At 37.8% G+C, this 20,934-nt stretch overlaps 1 protein-coding gene across 1 annotated transcript in view; it reads right to left on the bottom strand.

Annotated features, from left to right (window-relative positions):
* Positions 1 to 17,782, bottom strand: part of plcl5 (phospholipase C like 5) — a 94,897-nt gene extending 77,115 nt beyond the window's left edge. The window contains exon 1 of the mRNA XM_067413986.1: positions 17,261 to 17,782. Within this exon, the coding sequence (XP_067270087.1) occupies positions 17,261 to 17,551 (291 nt within the window). The 5' untranslated portion in view covers positions 17,552 to 17,782. The remainder of the gene's footprint in view (positions 1 to 17,260) is intronic.
* Between the last annotated feature and the right edge of the window lie 3,152 nt (positions 17,783 to 20,934).

Here is a 20,934-nt window from a genome sequence, read left to right as displayed (position 1 = left end):
TCATGGATAGATTTTACAATAAGTTCTCATTTATGAACATTGTGTAATGCATTACCTTACATGAACTAAAAACGAGCAATATATTTTGTATTTAGTTATTAAATATATTTTATATTTAGTTCACAGTGCATTAACAAATGTTAACAAATACAACATTGGATTTTAAAGATGTATTAGTAATGTTGAAAATACCATTGACAAATATTAAAAATGATTCAGTTCATTGTACGTTAATGGTAAAAATTGAATTTCAAAGATTATTAACTCCTTTTGTATCAGTACATTGTCTGTAAAAATGCAGATAAACAAATAGTAAATAGTTTTCCATGTTATCTGGACCGAGAAGTTCACATTTATTTGTCAGCAAAGGATGACAGTTGACCTAAAACACTGTGTTCATAATCTATTTTGAAATCCTGACTACAAACACAGGTTTATACAGATTTTCTGTCTCTACGCATTTACGATTCTTTGCGGCCCTTTAGCTACTGCCTACTGCTGGATCCTTCACTGGATACCGAAAGTCCTAGACAACTCACTCCCGCTAAACGTTTATGATTTGAATTCTTGCACCCAGAAACAGTACAAGTCGACACCATTATGATTAAAAGTTTGCCATGAAGTATTTCCTACAAAAGCACAATCGTATAATTTTACTCTATTCATAGCAGACTGGTGGCTTTGGACGGCAACATGCCCAGTGTATTATGGGTGTTGACATCTTCCTACCTATTTGGCAAAAGGGAAGACAACATTTCAAAAACATTTTTACTTTTCTACTGTATAAGCATCCAAGTTTTATTGAAGGCCAATTTTTGCTAATGGTGTAGTACCCTTTAACTAACATAGCGTTAACAAATGATAACTTCTTGTTAAATTTTACCAAAGTCAATTTCAAATCAAGCTGATTTTTGTTGGTCAGCACAGCTTTTTTTGCCCTAATGGAAAACTATTTGTGTGGATTCTTGGAATGAATTTCACTGTAAATGTGACTATCTTTAATCAGGTCTCCAGACTAAATAAAAGGACTTATGACTATGGCCCCCTACATGAAATATTGAGGCACAAAATCCATTGATTCATTTTTAAATCAGACATGACTGAAATGACAGGTAAACTCAGTAAGGGCACTGTCTCTGAAGAGTTTTGTGACTCTTTCTGACTGACTGGTTAAAAAGAACCAGTTCTTAAGTCATTTTTTAGAGAATTAGACATAATGAACTGCACTGTGTTCATGTGATAAGGAAACAATGGCACACACTCCTAAAAAAATAATGCCAACTCACAGGATCGCCAAGAACATCAAGATTTTAGATTTAAGTTTCCATTTTTGGGTGAACTATTCTTTTAGCTTCAGACTTAAAAAATGACTAGTGAACAATTGGCTCAGAATAAGAAGTATTGGAGCCAAAATTCTTTAGTTGTCAAATGTAGAGTTGCACAATTAATTGGTAAAAGATTTCAATCTCTATTCAAAAACTAAAGCAAACTCATTCCTAAATATTTTGCTTTTGTCTATTAAAACTTTGCTAATGAGAGCAGTTGTCATGTAGAAAGCAGCTTCACAAACACTAGTCTTTTCAACGACATATAGTATTGTTATTTCTGTCACAAATATTCATATCACAAAAGTCCCAGGATGAAAGATTAAAGTTTGTATTTAAAATTGATGAATAGTGACTTAAACTGCAATTCATCAACTGACCGCTAGGGACATGCTCCAGAAGGGAGCAGAATCTCATTGAGTCCATGTTAAAATGCCCAACTTTACAGCAGAAAAAAACATGCTACAGCCAGGTACAAATCGTGGTTTTGGTCTATATAGTTAATTTTGCCCTTTATAACAACTGTGGGGGGTAATTTTTTATAAGTCATTCGTTTACAATATATAAAGCCTTAAAGTTCAGCATAATTAAAGGTGCACTATGTAGTATTTTTGTAGAAAAATGTCCAAGAGCCACTAGGCCGGTGTTATATATTTTGTTCAGTTGTTCTTACAATATCCCAAATGTTTCTAACTATTTGTAAATTGTGAGAAAATTTCTATTTTAACTAAGGACCGGGACGTTTCATCATAGCGTTTGAGTGTTGTCGTCTGTTAATCGCATCATATCTGTGTCACCCTCGGTTTTATTCTGCAGAAGCGCTTTTCTCTTAGCAGTGTGAACATGTCACAGCAGCGCCGAGCAAACGCAGAGTAACGCCATAACATAATTTTAAACACACTTAAATGTTTCTAATATGATAAACAGAGTTGCTTTACCTTACAATCATGACCGGAAAAGAGGAAGTGCGAGTGCCCGGCGACTGTGTCCCGTCCCGTCATAATATAAGTCCCGGTACTCGCGAGCCGTGTGTTTGTATAACAATCGCTCCAGCGGCCGTGCTCAGCTCTACAACACTCGGTCCTGCTCTGCTTTACACTACAGTAACGTTAATAACCTCATCCATGAATGTGATTTCTGCCCGAGTCCTATTTTCCACCGGCTGTGAGGTGAAGACCACATGTCCCAAGATACTGCGCTCACACTTGGTGTCATCAAACTACGCCTTTGTTTAGAATAGGCGCCCTTCAGTGGACGGAAAGTTGCATAGTGCACCTTTAAGGGCCTGGCTACTTTGAGTGACAGATAGCCATTTATCTGCTGTCTGTTAGTCATCAATATGGCAATGGCCAGTTCGTCTTTACTTTTAAAACGTCAAAGCTGCTCTTCAGAACCCTATGGTTGACGTCACAAACACTGCATTGATTTTTTTTTACAGTCTATGATGCCGCTTCAATGATTTTAGCAATTACATTTTTACACCACTAGGTGGCGACAAAACTTAAATGTATTTGTCATTGAATCATTCATTCAAGAAATTTGTTCAAAAAAGCTGGTTCATCCTAGCCTAGAAATCTAGACGCACCCTAGCGGCAGCAAATTTAACTTGCCTGCAAGTGTCGTCTAGGAACTCTCAATACCATTCTAAGCTGTGTTCCTCAAAATCTGGACGGCCCAATCACATCATGTATAGAGTCGGCGGGCGGGGCCATAATGACGACGGCCGAGTTGCGCTTGCGTGCTTCTAGTAAACACAGAAACTGGCGAACGGCGGCGGTCTTTCGAATCAGCTTTGACTGCGACTCTGGAAGACTTGGAGTTAAGCTTTTCTCTGAGAAAAGAACAAAGAGCGGCACTGAAGTCATTCTTAAAAAGGAATGTTTAATCAGTCAGCGAGCTCTGTTTCACCTTCGTTGCTCTGGTTGGTGTAGCGCTATCCTATCGCGTGCAGAGGGAGTTTGAAAGACAACCGTTTATCCCACCCCTCGGATTGAGCCCTGTCTATGGTGAGTTTCCAGACCAAACATCTTGATGTGGGTCTGGCTTGTCAGGCTAGGTTCATCCATTAATTAAACAAGAGAAGTGTTTATGAGTGAGTCATTGAATCATTCATTCAAACCTATATTGTATTTATATAATGCATTCAGATTAATTAAACATTTAAATAGACTGCAGCAATTCATATTTTTTAGAACCTCTAGTAAATTATATGTTATTTTGTTTAACCTGTTTGAAACAAAAATTGTGATTCTCAATGTATCTAGAATCTTGCAGCGCTAGTCAAATGCAATGATTCATTTTGAATGAGAAATAAGTGTGATGGCTTTGAGCGATTCAACTAATGAGTGAGTCATATTCAAATCAATAACTCACAAGCTAGTTTTTCAAGTCTTTCTGACTGACTCGTTATAAAAAGAACTAGTTCATAAGAATCATTTTTTAGAATAAGACAATGATTAGAGCTGTGTTCATGTGATAAGTAAACACTGGCACGCACTCATGGGGCGCCACTTAATGGTAGTTGGAATAGCAACTAGATTTAAAATTATTGTTTCAAAGGTGTATTCTTTTGCAAACATTTTAAATCAGTCTATATCCCTACTTTAACATGTCTAAAGTAATATTTTCTTCATTGTGGGGTGAACTATTGCTTTATTGTTCCGCATTTATGTGACTTTCAAGAAGCATCTACTATTCAAATGAAGATGTAAATAAAACTCTACAGGAAATCTACAGGCAAACACTGATTTGCCATGCATGCGACAACCACAAACACATACAGTGCTGAAACAAATTCTGCTATGAGCCGATAACTCTCATTTCCTGTTTTTTTTCATTTGAAAGCCACCCAACTTCCCCCATGCCTCATGAACTCCTCATCCAGGCAAGACTTCATCATGTGACAGAATGACGGGTGGGGAAAAATGAGAGAAGATGCAAATGCATGAGCAGTCAAAGTAAACATACCAATCAGTTGGAACATTAGATGGGGTTTTAATGAAAGAGGATAAATCTGATCTCTCTCTCTCTCTCTCTCTCTCTCTCTCTCTCTCTCTCTCTCTCTCTCTCTCTCTCTCTCTCTCTCTCTCTCTCTCTCTCTCTCTCTCTCTCTCTCTCTCTCTCTCTCTCTCTCTCTCTCTCTCTCTCTCTCTCTCTCTCTCTATAAAAATTGATGGATATATTGATGGATATAATTGATGGATACTCTTTGAATTCAAAGAATATAAACTTTTTAAGTAACTAATGTGGATTGTACATTTTTACATTTTGGATTTATTATTGTGTTATACACTCACCTAAGGGATTATTAGGAACACCATACTAATACTGTGCTTGTCCCCCTTTTGCCTTCAGAACTGCCTTAATTCTATGTGGCATTGATTCAACAAGGTGCTGAAAGCATTCTTTAGAAATGTTGGCCCATATTGATAGAAAAGCATCTTGCAGTTGATGGCGATTTGTGGGATGCACATCTATAGGGCACGAAGCTCCCGTTCCACCACATCTCAAAGACGCTCTATTGCAGGGCTATTCAAATCTTACCCTGGAGGGCCAATGCACTGCAGAGTTTAGCTCCAACCCTGATCAAACACACCCACCTGTGATTTTCTAATGATCCTGGAGACATTTATTAGCATGTTCAGGTGTGCTTGATTAAGGTTGGAGCTAAACTCTGCACTGCATTGGCCCTCCAGGGTAAGATTTGAATAGCCCTGCTCTATTGGGTTGAGATCTGGTGACTGTGGAAGCCATTTTAGTACAGTGAACTCATTGTCATGTTCAAGAAACCAATTTGAAATGATTCAAGCTTTGTGACATGGTGCATTATCCTGCTGGAAGTAGCCATCAGAGGATGGGTACATGGTGGTCATAAAGGGATGGACATGGTCAGAAACAATGCTCAGGTAGGCCGTGACATTTAAACAATGCCCAATTGGGGCCTAAAGTGTGCCAAGAAAACATCCCCCACACCATTACACCACCACCACCAGCCTGCACAGTGGTTACAAGGCATGATGGATCCATGTTCTCATTCTGTTTACGCCAAACTCTACCATCTGAATGTCTCAACAAAAATCGAGACTCATCAGACCAGGCAACATTTTCTATTCTTCAACTATCCAATTTTGGTGAGCTTGTGCAAATCTTAGCCTCTTTTTCTGCATACCTCGGTTGTAACGAGTGGTTATTTCAGTCAAAGTTGCTCTTCTATCAGCTTGAATCAGTCAGTCCATTCTCCTCTGACCTCTAACATCAACAAGGCATTATCGCCCACAGGACTGCCGCATACTGGATGTTTTGTGAAGGGGGGGATTCTGAAAACCACTGCCGCGTCACCCTTTTCACACCATTCTTTGTACGTGAAAATCCCAGTAACTGAGCAGATTGTGAAATACTCAGACCGGCCCGTCTGGCACCAACAACCATGCCCTGCTCAAAATTGCTTAAATCTCCTTTCTTTCCCATTCTGACATTCATTTTGGAGTTCAGGAGATTGTCTTGACCAGGACCACACCCCTAAATGTATTGAATTAAAAAAAAAATCAGTTCAATAAAGGGGTGATGAATTGAGAAATCAACTTTCCCTTGAGCTTTTGATATATAAAAGCTCATGCTAGCTGGTCATCAACAAAAAACAATCCTAGCCATTTTACTCCAGTGTGGCAAGCCCACCAAAACCCAGATTTTTGGAGAGAGCCTCAAAATCAGTGTAGAAAATAGCCTATTACTTATTAGTTATGATGTTTTTAAATGTAAAAACCACACAAACATCATTAGTTGACCTCAGACAACAGTATAACATTTTTTTTAAAAAGCCAGTTAATGACACATTTAAGAGATTCACTTAAATAACCCAATGCTGACATGGGACACTTTAAGTGGAATACTTTCAATATGCACATTATTTAATATGGAAGCCCATTTAACCATCAGAGAAAAAATAAAAAGGTAAATATTAGATTTAAAATACAGAACTAAGTCACAATGGCAAAAAAAAAAAAAAAAAGCCTAAAGTTCGCCAAACCAATCAGTTTCAGGTCATAATCTAATGCGCTGCGCTACACTGACTGAATGCACCTTCATGACTGAAATACAATTGTCTACCAATCGTGATAGAATCCCACAGTCTCTATCACAGTCCACTGGTTGAGGAGATGACAGATTTGTGGTCAGCCTGATAGACTTACAATAGATGTAAACAGCTCCTGCCTTTTCAATGAAGTTACTGTGGTAATTTGTAGCATATGATATACTGAGCTTCACCCAGAGGATCAGAGTAGATGAAAAAGTGCCACAAACTGGGCCTGCAGCCAGATGCCTTACCTGCTGCCAGGAGGGGCAGGCAAAAAGAGGACATGCTTGGAAAGGGGAAATGGGTTTCTTGAATTACCTTTCAGTTGTATCTGCATGAAATAACTGTACAATGATTGGTATGAGTTTACACCAGTAGATAACTCATCTACCCACCTTCCTGAGAAACAATTGGAACACAGACAAGAACAGAACAAAAGCATCCAGGACAGGGTGTGAAATTGCTTTGAGTGCTCATGCTGTTAAATGAACCTCTCGATCAACTAAATGACTCAAATTCAATGACATCTTCACTGATTTCAAGATTTATGGCTGTGGGTTGTACCACTGTCCATAGTAGTGTTTCCAAACCACTGTAACAGATTATCAGGTGGTGTGAAAAATTATTAAATTCCAAAAAATAAGTAAAATAAATGCATAAATACATTTTTTTCATTATTGTTTTATAAAATTAATGCTATATTGGTCACCATTTGGTCATCTGTATGTGGCTCCTCAAACTGTCAGTCAAACCTCATAACTCCACCCGTATCAATTTTAAATGAAAAAGTAATGCTGAACATGCTGCCTCCGATGTGGCCGTTCCAGTGACAGACAAAATATATCTGTCTGGGTAAAAACACTCCATTTGATTTTCCTAAAATGTTAATATTATAAATGACAAGTGCAAGTGTCTGACCATAGCTATATAAAGCCGCAATACCAACTTTGACAACAGTGTTTATTTAAATACAAGGTTTCCGCCTGCCAGCGACGATATGTAAATTTGTTAATTTATCATCAACAACATCCTATAGGCCTAGCTTAGACCTTGTTGTGTTCCTACCTGACTTAAGCTCAACTTCACATGAAATGTGTGTACCACTTTTAATATAATATCTAGTTTTACTACGCCATTATATACTATGATTTAAAAAATAGATATTTTTATATAGTGGTGTGCGGGGGAAAAGTTTGGGAAACACTTCTGTAACACACACAATTAGAATTTAAATTATATCGATTTAAATTTCTTAAATCACAGTATATGAAAAAACACCCAAATTATACTATTAGAGGTATATAAACAGTATACGTAAGGATGTATTTTCCATAATTCCCTGCATTTCAGAAGGCAAGATTTCGTTTTAGGGATGCAAATATAATACATGTACATGTCACGTACATTATCATGTTGTGATGCCTAAATTCACTTACATTTACTTACATTTCATTTACAGCAACTGATTTTAGTGTATTATTATTTATTTATTTAGACATTTAAATATCACCCTTTTCAATGGCAATAACATGAAAATAATTATTAGCTTATTGTATAGGCCAACATTTTGGTGCGTATTAATTATCAGTATATACATATGTGGAATATTATATAATTTTACGCTAACGTCTTTAGCTTCATGCTATTACTAACACATACTTTGCAAATGCAAAAAGTATGCAATAAAGGCATCTGTGATTTTAAGAGAAGTACATACACAAACTAGCTTAACCAACCTACATTGTTACACTGGTCTGGCTTGATGGTTTAGCAGCTTGGATAGGCTACAAGAACAGCAAACCACCGAAAGCTGGTTTAAGTCTTGTTTTGTTAGCAGGGACGTGGCTTTGTTTTGGCATAATGCTAATGCTAAATTGCCAGAACAACATCTAACAAACACACCAGATGCAACAGCATTATGGGTGAGAAAAACAGTGTCATTGTTGGAGCACTGTTTCGGTCCAGCTAGATGAGTATCCAGTTTCATCACGGCCTCACTGGTCTCGGGGATACTAGAATGAAAGTATAGCTTTTGGATGACAGAGCCGCTTCCTGAGAGGGGGGTGAGGGGAAACACACTGTGGGGGAGGTGAAAGGGGAAAGAAAGAAGGGTCCCAATCTGGCACACATGAGGTCATTTCTGGGAAGAGGAGAGAGTATGCATTTCACACCATGAACAACAGACTCACAGATGCAGTATGTCTGTCTCTCGCAAAAGGTGTGCTGACGATGCATAAAACAGGGAAATGTGATAAAGGGATAAACTAATGACATTTAAAATTTATATTTTTATTAAAAATATATGTTTCAAAAGTTCAGGGTTTATATGACCAGGGGTGCATTAATTTGATCCAAAATGCTGCAAAAATAGTAATATTGTGTATAATTGTTTTCTATTTTATATTTTTGATCAATACTAAATCATTGTGTCGTTGCTGAAATAAGTATTATTTCTTTATAAAAAAAATAAAATAAAAGTATTACTTAAAATATATTATTTAAATTATACAAAGAATTAGAAAAATCAGTTTACATAGAATTAGACGGAACATATTGTATCATGTGTTGACATGATATAATATATTCCGTCTAATTCTATATAAACAAATTTTTCTAATTCTTTGTATAATACCCCGAAATTATTACATGTCAGTTGCCATTTTTACACACACACACACACACACACACACACACACACACACACACACACACACACACACACACACACACACACACACACACACACACACACACACACACACACACACACACACACACACACACACACACACACACACACACACACACACACACACACACACACACACACACACACACACACACACACACACACAGCAGCTGTCCAAGATTCAGGTGTTATGTAATGTTGACAAGTGAACGTCCTTCTGGCAACTTTTGGGAGCCTGCTGACAGCAAATTGGTAATGTGGATCGACTGGACCATTACCACAGAGACATAACACACATATATCCTTAAAATATACGGTCTTTAAATCCTGCACAACGATTATGATAAAAAGTCTAATATATAGAGATCCCTCGAACATCAAATATTGTATGCCTGATCAGGAAATCCATGACTAGACAAAGCTTCACACACTTGAAGAAAGCCACATTTGATGTCTCCACTAAAGCGTATGTGTGAATTCCAGAGACCGGTGACCCAGATTCCCAGCATACTCTTATTCGGCATCCCTGTATGTTTTTCAAATGTCACTTTCATTTGGACTCTTTATTTACAAAGAACATGAACAGAGACAGCCAGTCAAGTCAAACCCCATTATGTGCAGGGAAGATGGAGTGGTACTCTGCACAAATTAGCTTAGCTGAAGCCTGCGTGAGGCAGCATTATCACACAGTCTCACACACGGTGTGGCCCCGCAGACCACCTCAGCACACCTGCATTAGATTTAGCAGAGAGCAATTTCTCCAACACGCAAATTCCTCCAGCCAGTCTAATCTCAAAACCCCCAGACAGCTGACCCGAGCGTTTCTCCCCAGATGACACCAAAAGGAGAGCCATCCATGGCCCAAATCCATTACCACACTGAAGAAAATCAATGATGCAGCATGGATTTGAGTGGACTGTTTATACCAATAGTGCATTTATGCTCGGTACTGGAATTTTGTTATTTGAATTATTTTCAATCTAAAATTATTAAAAAACATTTCAGTTAACTATTCAGAAGCTAAAATAAAAGAATAAGGCTATAAGTTCAAATAAAGCCAAAATAAGCCAAAGCAAAATAAAGCAAAAGTGCAAAGAAAAGAAAAACAGGTTTACTGGAAATAAATGAAGTTTTAACTGAAATAAAATTACATTTAACACACACCCACACACACAAAGTGCAAAAGCACAATTGCTAAAAATGAAACTAATGAAATTAAAGCAAAAGCTGAAAAAAGAAAAAAAAAGAAAGAAAGCTAATTCATTATATTGATAAAAACTATTAAAAAAAACTACTAAATAATACTAACCTAACACAGGTACACAGAACAATAACAAAATACATAAAAACAGATAAATAAAGATATTGGGAGAATTTGATGAGAAATGCTTAAATTCATATTATTATATTTGAGTTTGAACCTTATTTGGCAAGTGTGTGGTATTTTCGAGATCTCTTCTGAAATTCTAGAGGAGATTTATGGATTTTTTTTCTTTTCTGGACACATGAAATGTCAACAAAAGCCTTCATTTATTCTCATTTCTATCTAGACAACACTTATTTTCCCTTCTATATAAAGTCAATTTACAGGTACATTAACATGTGAACAATATAAACGAACCAAACGCCATAAGTCAGCCACTTATCAATGTCATAATTAATGTCTGCTCAATAGCGACTCAATTATTTAAACACTGTGCGATATGTAATAACATGATCAGAAAATGTCACATTTGTTAGCATGCCCGTGGCCTGACTTCACCTGTTGTTTCCTAATATGCAGAGGCGTGCACATAGCTACCGAGTCTAGATATTTTTCCATTTGTCAATGACATTTGCTCAATTTAACAGCATCTGATTTGATTAAATGCTCCTGCGTTCACTCAACCAAGCACACAACAACCCACACGCAACCCGCTCCCTTTCACGTTCTCCCTCTCTCTCTTACTATTGATAAAAAAAAATCACCCACCACTATTCATGGGCAGCAATATAAACTCATAAGGAAGATGGTGAACTGATAACCAACAGAAATGTCACTAATGGAGGTTTGTTTTTATGAGCAGTGATTTATAAAACATTTGACTGACACCTCAGAGATTTATATACATCAATCATTATTCCTGAACAATGTAGGAGAAAGTTACTTTGAAAAGTAATTCACTATATTTCGTTACTCCCTTAAAAAAGCAATCATCTGTAGTTATGCGAGTTGTGCATTGGCGGCACCTCGGCCCGGATGAATCTAATGTTTTGTGGAGGATGTGTGGCTGTCAGACACCGCACCGGTGTGGATACTGAACTTTAGAATCACAGAGTATGACTTTGAGTAACCTAAATAAGAATTCACCGGAAAGTGTCATCTGAACAAGTAAATAACATGTCTGCCACTAGGGATGCACAATATTATCGGCACGACATCGGAATCGGCCGATAAACGCTTAAAATATAAAAATCGGCATCGGTCGATATGAAAACATTATGCCGATATGCCTTGCCGATATGATAACGTGTTGATATGCGCCTGCAATAACTCACGTGTGCAAGGAGTGCTACAGATGAGACCATGTCAGCACTGCAGTCATTCTTCAAGTGAAAACAAGAAAATACATTGCATGTACAGTGATTTATATTGACTGTTTTTAAATGCTGCCTTGAATTTCTGAATGCACGTACAGAAGGACGTGACCGTCAGCAGCAGATTTGCCACGTTTTCACAACAAAACGAACCCAAAACAAGCCCAATCGCGTCTCCCCACTCTCTAGCGCGTGCGGCAGCCTCCACAGCAGCAGAAGCTCCTAGACCGCTATATATTTATACATGTAGTGGGTGCGCTGTTGTTACACTAATACAATGAAAAGTAGAATACACAAATAAATTGAAGTTACTTCTTGTTCAGAATAAACAAATCAGTAATGATGTCATAAATCACAAGCATGACACTTGTAAATTAAATACTTTTATATACAGTGTATTAATCTGTAATAAAATTTTATGAAATGGATGATGAAAAATAATCCAAGGAGCTCTACAATAATTGTAGAATTAAAAGACAGCATCAATGGATGTCATGCCACCCCCACTTCATGTGCACAAACGTTAAATCCAAAAATACAATATTAAGGTTACAGCTGCATCTGGGGTGAAAAATTACTGACTTTATTATTGTTATTTTCAGAGCTTTTAATATACTCTTATCATAAAAAGAACTTTATTAAAATGTATTTATCTTCAACAAGAATCCTTTTATTAAGGAGAAAAAAATTGTTTTTGCTCAAAATGGTGTTGTTTCCAAACAAAGGGAAAAAATAAACATATATCGGCATCTGTATCGGCATCGGCCAAAATGAGCTGAAAAATATCGGCATATCGGATATCGGCAAAAATCCAATATCGTGCATCCCTATCTGCCACCTTTGGGAACAAAACATTACAATAAATCGGGCTACCAACAGCGATTAAATCTCTCATATAACATCAAAATGTGGAAAATATTAATATTGTTATACTTTGTTCTCAAATTGTTAATGTTAACAGCTGTAGCATTGTGTGACTTACGTTTATTAAGTGTTTATTAGCATGTAGATTTCAAATTTTTTTTGTCAACGGGTGAATATCCAGTCGTCACTGATGATGTCATCTGGATCTTTCTGGATTACAATCCGCCATCAAAATGATAAGTTTAATTATTCCAGCTGCTTTGAGAAACGGCTATAAAAGACGTGCTGAAGAACATGCGCTATACTCTTTCTTTTATTTATACAAACGTGACGTAATGACGCAAAGACATGCTTGAATTTCCTGCAGAAATCCACTGTACCACTCAAATTATAACACATTATTACAAGCTTACTGTTGTGAATGGGGCTAAGGTAAGGAGATCGTTTTGAATACTGAATTATGTACTAGCTCAAAAATGTATTTTGGATCTTTTTAAAGGACAACTCTGGTGAGAAATGAACCTAAGTTGAATTAACAGATGGTTACAGAGTATATCGTTCTCTGGGATGCTTTTTCATGAAAATCGAATGTAATGAGTTTTATCTCTAAAAACCGATTAGCTTATAGCACTTGTCTACGGGGCACAGGGTAGACACAGGGTAGTAAAATTAAATCGCTAGTTAATACCACTAACAAGGCTCAAAATAGCCTCACACTAACACGGTAGCATAATGAGGGTCCCTACATGCAAACCCAAGCATTGAGAACTTTGTAAGTGTACAAACAGTGCATTATGCGTTCACGGACAGCAGCCATCTTGGAAAACAGTCTTGACGAATCGATCCATGAGTGTGGTCTAAGTGAGCTGGTCGATAGGAATTACGTTTGTGAAATGTAATCACATGGATATTTTTATTTTTATTTATTTGTTTTTTCTGTTGCATTCAAGTGTTTTCTTCCGGAAACAACGGACCATATGATATTCCAAGACACAGTTCATCACTTAACACAGAGCTCGTGGATCGATTCGTTGAGACTGTTTTCCAAGATGGCTGCTGTCCGTGAACGCGTAATGCACTGTCTTATTAAGTATCTTCTTATTAAACTGTTTGTACACCTACAAAGTTCTCAAAGCTTCGGTTTGCATATAGGGACCCTCATTATGCTACTGTGTTAGTGTGAGGCTATTTGAGCCTTGTTAGTGGTATTAACTAGCGATTCAATTTCACTACCCTGTTCCCCATAGACAAGTGCTATAAGCTAATCTGTTTTTAGAGATAAAACTCTTTGCATTCGATTTCCATGAAAATGCATCCCAGAGAACAATATACTCTGTAACCATCTGTTAATTAAACCTAGGTTAATTTCTCACCGGAGTTGTTCTTTAGTCGAAAAAAAGTTACGAACTGTAGCTTTACCAAAAAAAAATCTAATCTCAGTCATTTTTGCTTACTGTTTAACCGAATCAACGAAGGTCAACAGCAAGTACATTGGTCAAAAAAGTGAAATTAAATATTAAAAAAACGTATTTGTCGCTTTGTTATTTGTTAAATCTTCCTTGACATTTGCAAAATATTGCATTTCTCAAAACAATTCGTACAAATAGCAAAACATCATGGATTACCTGCAAAAGCCAGTCTCTAGTTCAGAATCCTTAGTCCATCTCAAAAGTAAATATCTGTGTCAATGAACATGTCCCTGCCATCAGAATGACAAGTCCTTGTGTCATTGTGTACGGATAAGACAGTCATGTTGTCAATATAACAGTTTACTCTGGAGGGATGTTCTGGTGTAAATATGGCTAATTTTGATGCCAATTATTGTAAATTGTAGGTTACACCTTATGTTGGAGTTTGATTGCAAGAGACTGGACAAGAATCACATTTACACTTTTACTGTTTGTACTCTCATTTGTTGACAGACCATGTCATTGAGATACAGAATGGAAAAGACAGCACTGCACAAAGGAAAAACAAAAAACAAAAGTAGAAATGTGAATGTCTAATGGAAATGTATAGAAATATGCTTAAAATATGGCAACTTGTTCAACCATTTTGCATGTAAAGACTTATGCTATGAACTAATGCCTAAATGTTGTGGGGCGGGGGGGGGGGGGCTATTTAACAGAGACACAAATACATTTTGAGCAACATGACAAGCAATTGAAAATGTAGGAAACCACAGAAGTGTACATAATCATTTGCATGGATTTACAAAGGCATTTGCAACTTGTTCAAAGAAATGAGAAACTGATGCACTCAAGTGACACGATGATGTGAAGATTGAACAGGTGGTTTTGAGAATTTCAATTTTGATCTGAGAAATGTACCAAAGCGACAGATTTAATTATTAGAGGTTTGCATTGTATTTTGATTTTGCATTTCACTGACTTAATTCATTTTGAGGACCACCATATATTCTTTATGTGCAAGTGAATAGATGCATGATCACATTTAGTCTAGAACTACAATAACCCTCATGTTTACACACAACACCCTTGCACTTATATTTTTCTCAACATGGGGACAAGAGAGCTGTCAGTCAATAAATGGGAAAACAAAGTAACGTGAGCTACTTATTTGAAAATGGAACTCAGATATGGTGTTGTAAATTTAAAATGAATGCGTTACTTGGAAAAAAAAGTATTCCGATTACGTAACTCAAGTTACTTGTATTGCGCACTGCAACTGAATCAAGACATCCATCTAGTGCATGTTTACACTGAAAAACAATGGAAAAGTAGCGTAGTGGAATGGAAAAAACATCTTTGTAAATGGCCCCGGGACAACTGCCCTCAAAGATTATAGTAACCTAATCCCATTTTACTATTAAGATCAAAGCAAAAGCCTTGGGCCTGAAAAGACAAGAAGGAGAGACTCAGAGCAAAGGTGATTAGAAGGACAGCAGAAAAGCAAAACACATTCTCCTCTCTGGATTGCTGGATTGCTTTGGCCCTGGGCGGTTTGACTGGAGGATCTGTTGTAGCAAGTTTAACTTTACAGAGTTTTAGCTATGGACATGTTGCTAGACTGTCACTTTTAGCGTCTCATACAAAAGCATATCGCATGACACCTGGAAACACTCTGCAACCACTGAACATGAATGGGAAATCATCAAGAACCCCAAATATGCTACTTTAAAAGCTTCCTAATTTTGTTTTGGAGGTCTCCAACAATGTTTAAATTCATTCATGGTCAATAAACACTTTAAATGTCTCATAATATACATTGTAGCATAACATCTTTTCTCACAGTGTCTAAAAGTTTGATAAAGAATTCAGACTCTATAGAGCCCTCCTTTCTCTGATTGGTCAGATGGTCTGTTTTGATTGGTCTATCGCTAATCGCTAGTGTGTTGAAAACAAAACATCCATTACCATATCTGAATTTTACATGTGTGACAAGACAAACCAAATTCTTCCCGGCCTCAGCACTACAGGTGATCTATGTGAAAGTAGATCTCGTTCACGGCCAGCCAATGAAGACCACAGGATGGAATTATGCAAATTTGTTACAAACTCACTTAGGTTTGTGCAGGAAATAAGACTGAATGACAACTTGTTTCAGGCAGTTCATTAACTACATACCTTTTACATTCACAGCTACATAATACACTGCAAAAAAAGACGTTTCCACAAAAAAGCGCAATCGGAGCACATTAAACCAGGGACAAAATAGGTATTTTAAAAAGAGTGGCATGATACAGTCTCCCTGTGCAAAAAAAGCAGTCAAATCAAGCATTATGGTAATTAACAGCTATTCGGTTTCTAACAACTATACAATAACGGAAATTCAAGTATGCGAAAGTTGATTCTCCATATGATGACACTTAAATGCTGTGGTTAATGGGGGTCTTAAGTAAAGACTGTGTACTTCCATTCTGTTAAATCTTCTATAATCACCACAAATTCACACCAAGTCTACTTTGAGTGCTCAGATGTCGGCACGTTGAACACTTCACTTGTTTCCCTGTCAGTGGTCCTCTCGTGGGTGCCAAGACACCCACACAGTCGCATAGGAATTCAATAAAGTGAGGGAATGAGAGAGTACCATGCTGTTTTGTGTCAGTTGCTAAGCAAAGGGAATCAACCAAATGACAATTTTGACGTTCGGCTCTTGGTTCATCTCAAACAGCAGCATTGACCCACAATGATACTGAGGAAAACAGCCTCTGCTTTAAAACATAACGGGTGATCTAAGGCATGTTTATAAAAGCTACTTACATTAAACCAAGCCTTATATTCGCCTTTTTTTCTCCTGCTGTCATTTGGTGCTTACCTAAAAGTATTGCTAACTTGTTAAACAACAGAAAATAAAATTAAAAATGTAATTAAGAAAACCTTTTTACATTACATCCATTCAGATGTAACTCAAAATAGTCCATACATTTACATTGCAAAAGAAATATGCATACATATCAAAACAATACTATTTAAATACTTTAAAAATTATTCAAATATTAATACTGGATAGTGTTTTTATTTATTGCTGCAGCCTAATTATTATTTATCACTCAAAATAATCATCAAAATACTCTAAAAAGGTGTTTTTAAGACGTTTAGGTAGATAGGCATCTCACTTGATTTTGAGCCAACGTGACAGTCCAAAATAGCCTATAGAAACAGTCAAATATTGCTACATAATGTGTCCAGCTGTGGACGGTTCCATCGGCATTTCGCTGCAAAGGTCTGAAAGTCCCCAGTCAATATCAAAGTGAGGACACTCACTCACCTTCATAATACCGCAAGGTGGATTCCCGGTGCCGGTGCACCTCTCTGCAGAACTGTCGCGGTTGCGGGTACCGATCCGCGGGCTGCTGTGCTCCCTGTACCGTCCGTTAGAGTATACCCCTTCGGCCCCGTACACCGGGTGCGCAGCCGCCGACACGTCCAGGTATGTCTGATAGGTATCGCTGATGCTAAGTGCCGCCGCCTCTGCCGCGTCCCGGGTCGGAGTGGTCGCCTCGGAGACGAGCTCGCATAAGGGTCCCGCCACGGATTCGGAAGCCTGCGGCTCAGCCATCGCGCGCTCTGCCGTTAGCTACGCCAAAAAACTCACCATCGGAGTGAGTGAGCCTGTGATTTTAAGAGCCCACGGCGAGACAAACAGCCATCGGAGTCCTGTGCATCCGCGCGAAACCGTAAAATCCATGAACAGACAAGGCACCGCGCGTCCTCTGCCAGCCGAGGTGGTGAATAGATTGTGCGGGCGGATAGATTCAAACTCCCCTCTCCTCCCTCCCTCTTTCTCTCTCGCCCTCCCTCGTCGACACTAGGAGAAAATAAAGCGCACAGATGGCGTGCGCCGTCTTCTGCCGGTAGGCGTCCGTAACTACCGAGATAATACAAGGTTATGAGGGCCAATTAGTCTCGTTCTGTCACTTGATTGCCAGACGCCCTGTAAGCGGTGATGGAAGGATTTCCGCTTTCTTTCTCGGTGTTGTCAGTACGCGTTCAGTCACTTCGGTAGGCTTTTGTCCCTCCAGCGTCTATCAAGCGTAACCAATCAAGGATGGCTGAAGATGGTTGGGAGTCTTGTGACTGATTAAAAACACATTTGGAGAGTCGGGTCCTGCCACTTGATTTGCAAACTATCCCATCTCACTTAAACTAAAACATTTAAAGCTACGGACACGAGCTGATTTATAAACATGCTATTCGTCGACTTTCAGCCTGCCTGAAAATTATAAATAAACACAATGCTACGCTCGCGGTAAAAGCAAAAAGCCTACACCATTAAATTATCCAGTAGGCTAATTGCCCATTTTATAGAGCCATTCATAGATGTTTTGATTTACAAGTAGCCTAAATGCCTGACTGTATGGGAAAATAAAGGACCATATAAAGTAGGTATTTAGTAATTATTAGGCCTACTTTATTTAGTAAAATAATAATAATTATAGCCTATTATATTTTTCATTTTTATTCATTATTTGTGTCCTATATTTTTGATTGTTTTTGAAAGAAGTCTCTTCTGCTCACCAAGGCTGCATTTATTTGATCCAAAATATTGTGAAATATTTTAACAATTTAAAAACTGAATAGGCTAAATTTTAAAATGCAAATTGTTTCTTTGATGTCAAAGCTAAATCTTCAGCGTCATTACTCCAGTCTTCAGTCACAGGACCCTTCAGGAATCATTCTGATTTGCTGCTCAAGAAACATTTATTATTATTATCAGTGTTGATAACAGTTGTCAGACAAATAAAAAAATTAAATCAGGATTTTAAGAACAGCATTTATCTGAAATACAAAGCTTTTGCAACATTATAAATGTCTATACTGTCCCTTGATCAATTGTATGTCCTTGCTGAATAAATGTATTAAAAGTTCTACAGATCGAAAACTTTTGAATGGTAGTAAAATGTTACAAAAGTTTTCTATTTCAGATACTTTTAAACTTTTTATTCATCAAATAATTTACTGGTAGTACGTACACACACACACACACACACACACACACACACACACACACACACACACACACACACACACACACACACACACACACACACACACACACACACACACACACACACACACACACACACACACACACTTAGAATAGATAGTTTATAATAGATAATAGATCACTATAAAAATATTGTAAGTGGCCAATGGTGCATACAGACAAAACACCATCAGGGTAGAACACAACACTAAAATTAATGCAATAAATAAACATCATCTAAATAACATAAAGTGTAGCACAAAACACTCTAATGTACATTAATATTACCAAAAAATGAAGAAAAAAATATTAATGTAAAATATATATGTGATGTATATTTTCACCATAAATTTGTGAATTCATAGTTTTTACTGGCTTAAACCATCCATTTAAGATTTTTTTCCCCAAAATGTGTACTTTTTTTTTTACATCATATATAATGGAATGTTAGACAAAATACACATTTTCACCATAGGTTATGAAAACTTACAGTAAAAAACATTTTTTACAGTTTTTGTGCAGGGCTGTAACCACCATTGCCACTGATTAACCAATAATTAGAAATGTTCAAAATGCTGTTGCACAGACTATTCTTTCTGATGAAATCACAAAACAAAATACACACGAACATGTCCATGCTTTTATTTATACAATCAATGAACATCTTTGATTTTAATTGAGAAAAAAATCTATATGAGGATGGACTAGAACCTGTAACCTTGACACGGTTTACAAAAAACTTCTACCACTACTCCACAATGGAACTGTCAGACACAGACGAGGACACAGAGGTTAGTGCAACGTGTAACAGTTTGTTAAACAGTTAAAGTGTAACAGTTACACCTTTAAAGACTTGGATTCCCATCCTAAACATAGACAAAGTTTCAAAAACTAATGTTGGACGTTTGATGGAGTATTTCTGTGTCAAAAATACTCCTTCCGGTTTCTCACAAGTTTCGGCGAGTTTTTTACGAGTATGGCTCGACTTGACGTTAATAGAGCGGAAGGTCCTTGTATGGGCCGTACGGGCTCTTCTCCCGGTAGGGTGCGCACGCGTGACTAGAGCGAGAGAGGAAATGCACGCCCATAAAGACTCTCTCAGGTGCAGATCCAGTCGATCCAGGTGCCGCACTCCACTTTATTCCTCTGGGTGACGTCGAGCGACTTCAACGCTTCAGCACAGCATTCCGGGAAGGCAGCGCTGCATTTGAACCGATTTGAACGCAGAAATGACGGGAAGCTTCACAACATCACGGAGCGGTCCCAGCGATAAAGGTTCGGTCCTGCTTTGGAAGCAGCCGGTGAGTAAAACTGCTTCAAATGTCTCTGCTGTTGGCTCGTCGCGTGAGTAAACATCAGTAAACGACACGATCGCGTGCTTCGTCATTCAAATGCGCTAACGGACTCTATTGTGTTGTTCTATGTACACTAGTCTGACGTTAGAGACAGTAAAGACACATAAATAGACAGTAAAGACACAGAAAGAGACAGTAAAGACACATAAATGTTGACAGGCCACTAAATACAGTACATACCACAGAGACGGACGTCCTGCTGTTGCCGTTTCTCCTGTTCGATTTATTTCAGCCTCCGAATGATTCTGGATCATATCTATTAGCTGAGCTGGATAGCCATGAGTTTCTCCACGCTTGAGGACGTCACCGCTTTGCGCTCGTCATTCTTTAGCTCCGCCCACACAATACGCCTCCAGGCGCTCGTTTTTTTCCGGAAAGACTCGGTACAGCCCATATTTCTTTTATAAATATAATAAAACTAAAGACTTTTCGGAGATATGAAGGATGCAATACTACTCTATAGGTACTCAAGATTGAGATGAGATTGGCTCAAACGCCCCCTTTAAGATGACTCTTGACACGTAGAACTTAAACAGAATGATAACAGAACTTTTCTTGTGTTGAATGGTAAAGAGGGTGATGACAATGATGGAGACAATG

The sequence above is a fragment of the Pseudorasbora parva genome, chromosome 2 (genome assembly GCF_024679245.1).
Source record: "Pseudorasbora parva isolate DD20220531a chromosome 2, ASM2467924v1, whole genome shotgun sequence".
Lineage (NCBI taxonomy): Eukaryota > Metazoa > Chordata > Actinopteri > Cypriniformes > Gobionidae > Pseudorasbora > Pseudorasbora parva.
Note: the sequence above shows the minus strand (reverse complement) of the source record. Positions and strands in the feature narration are given on the sequence as shown.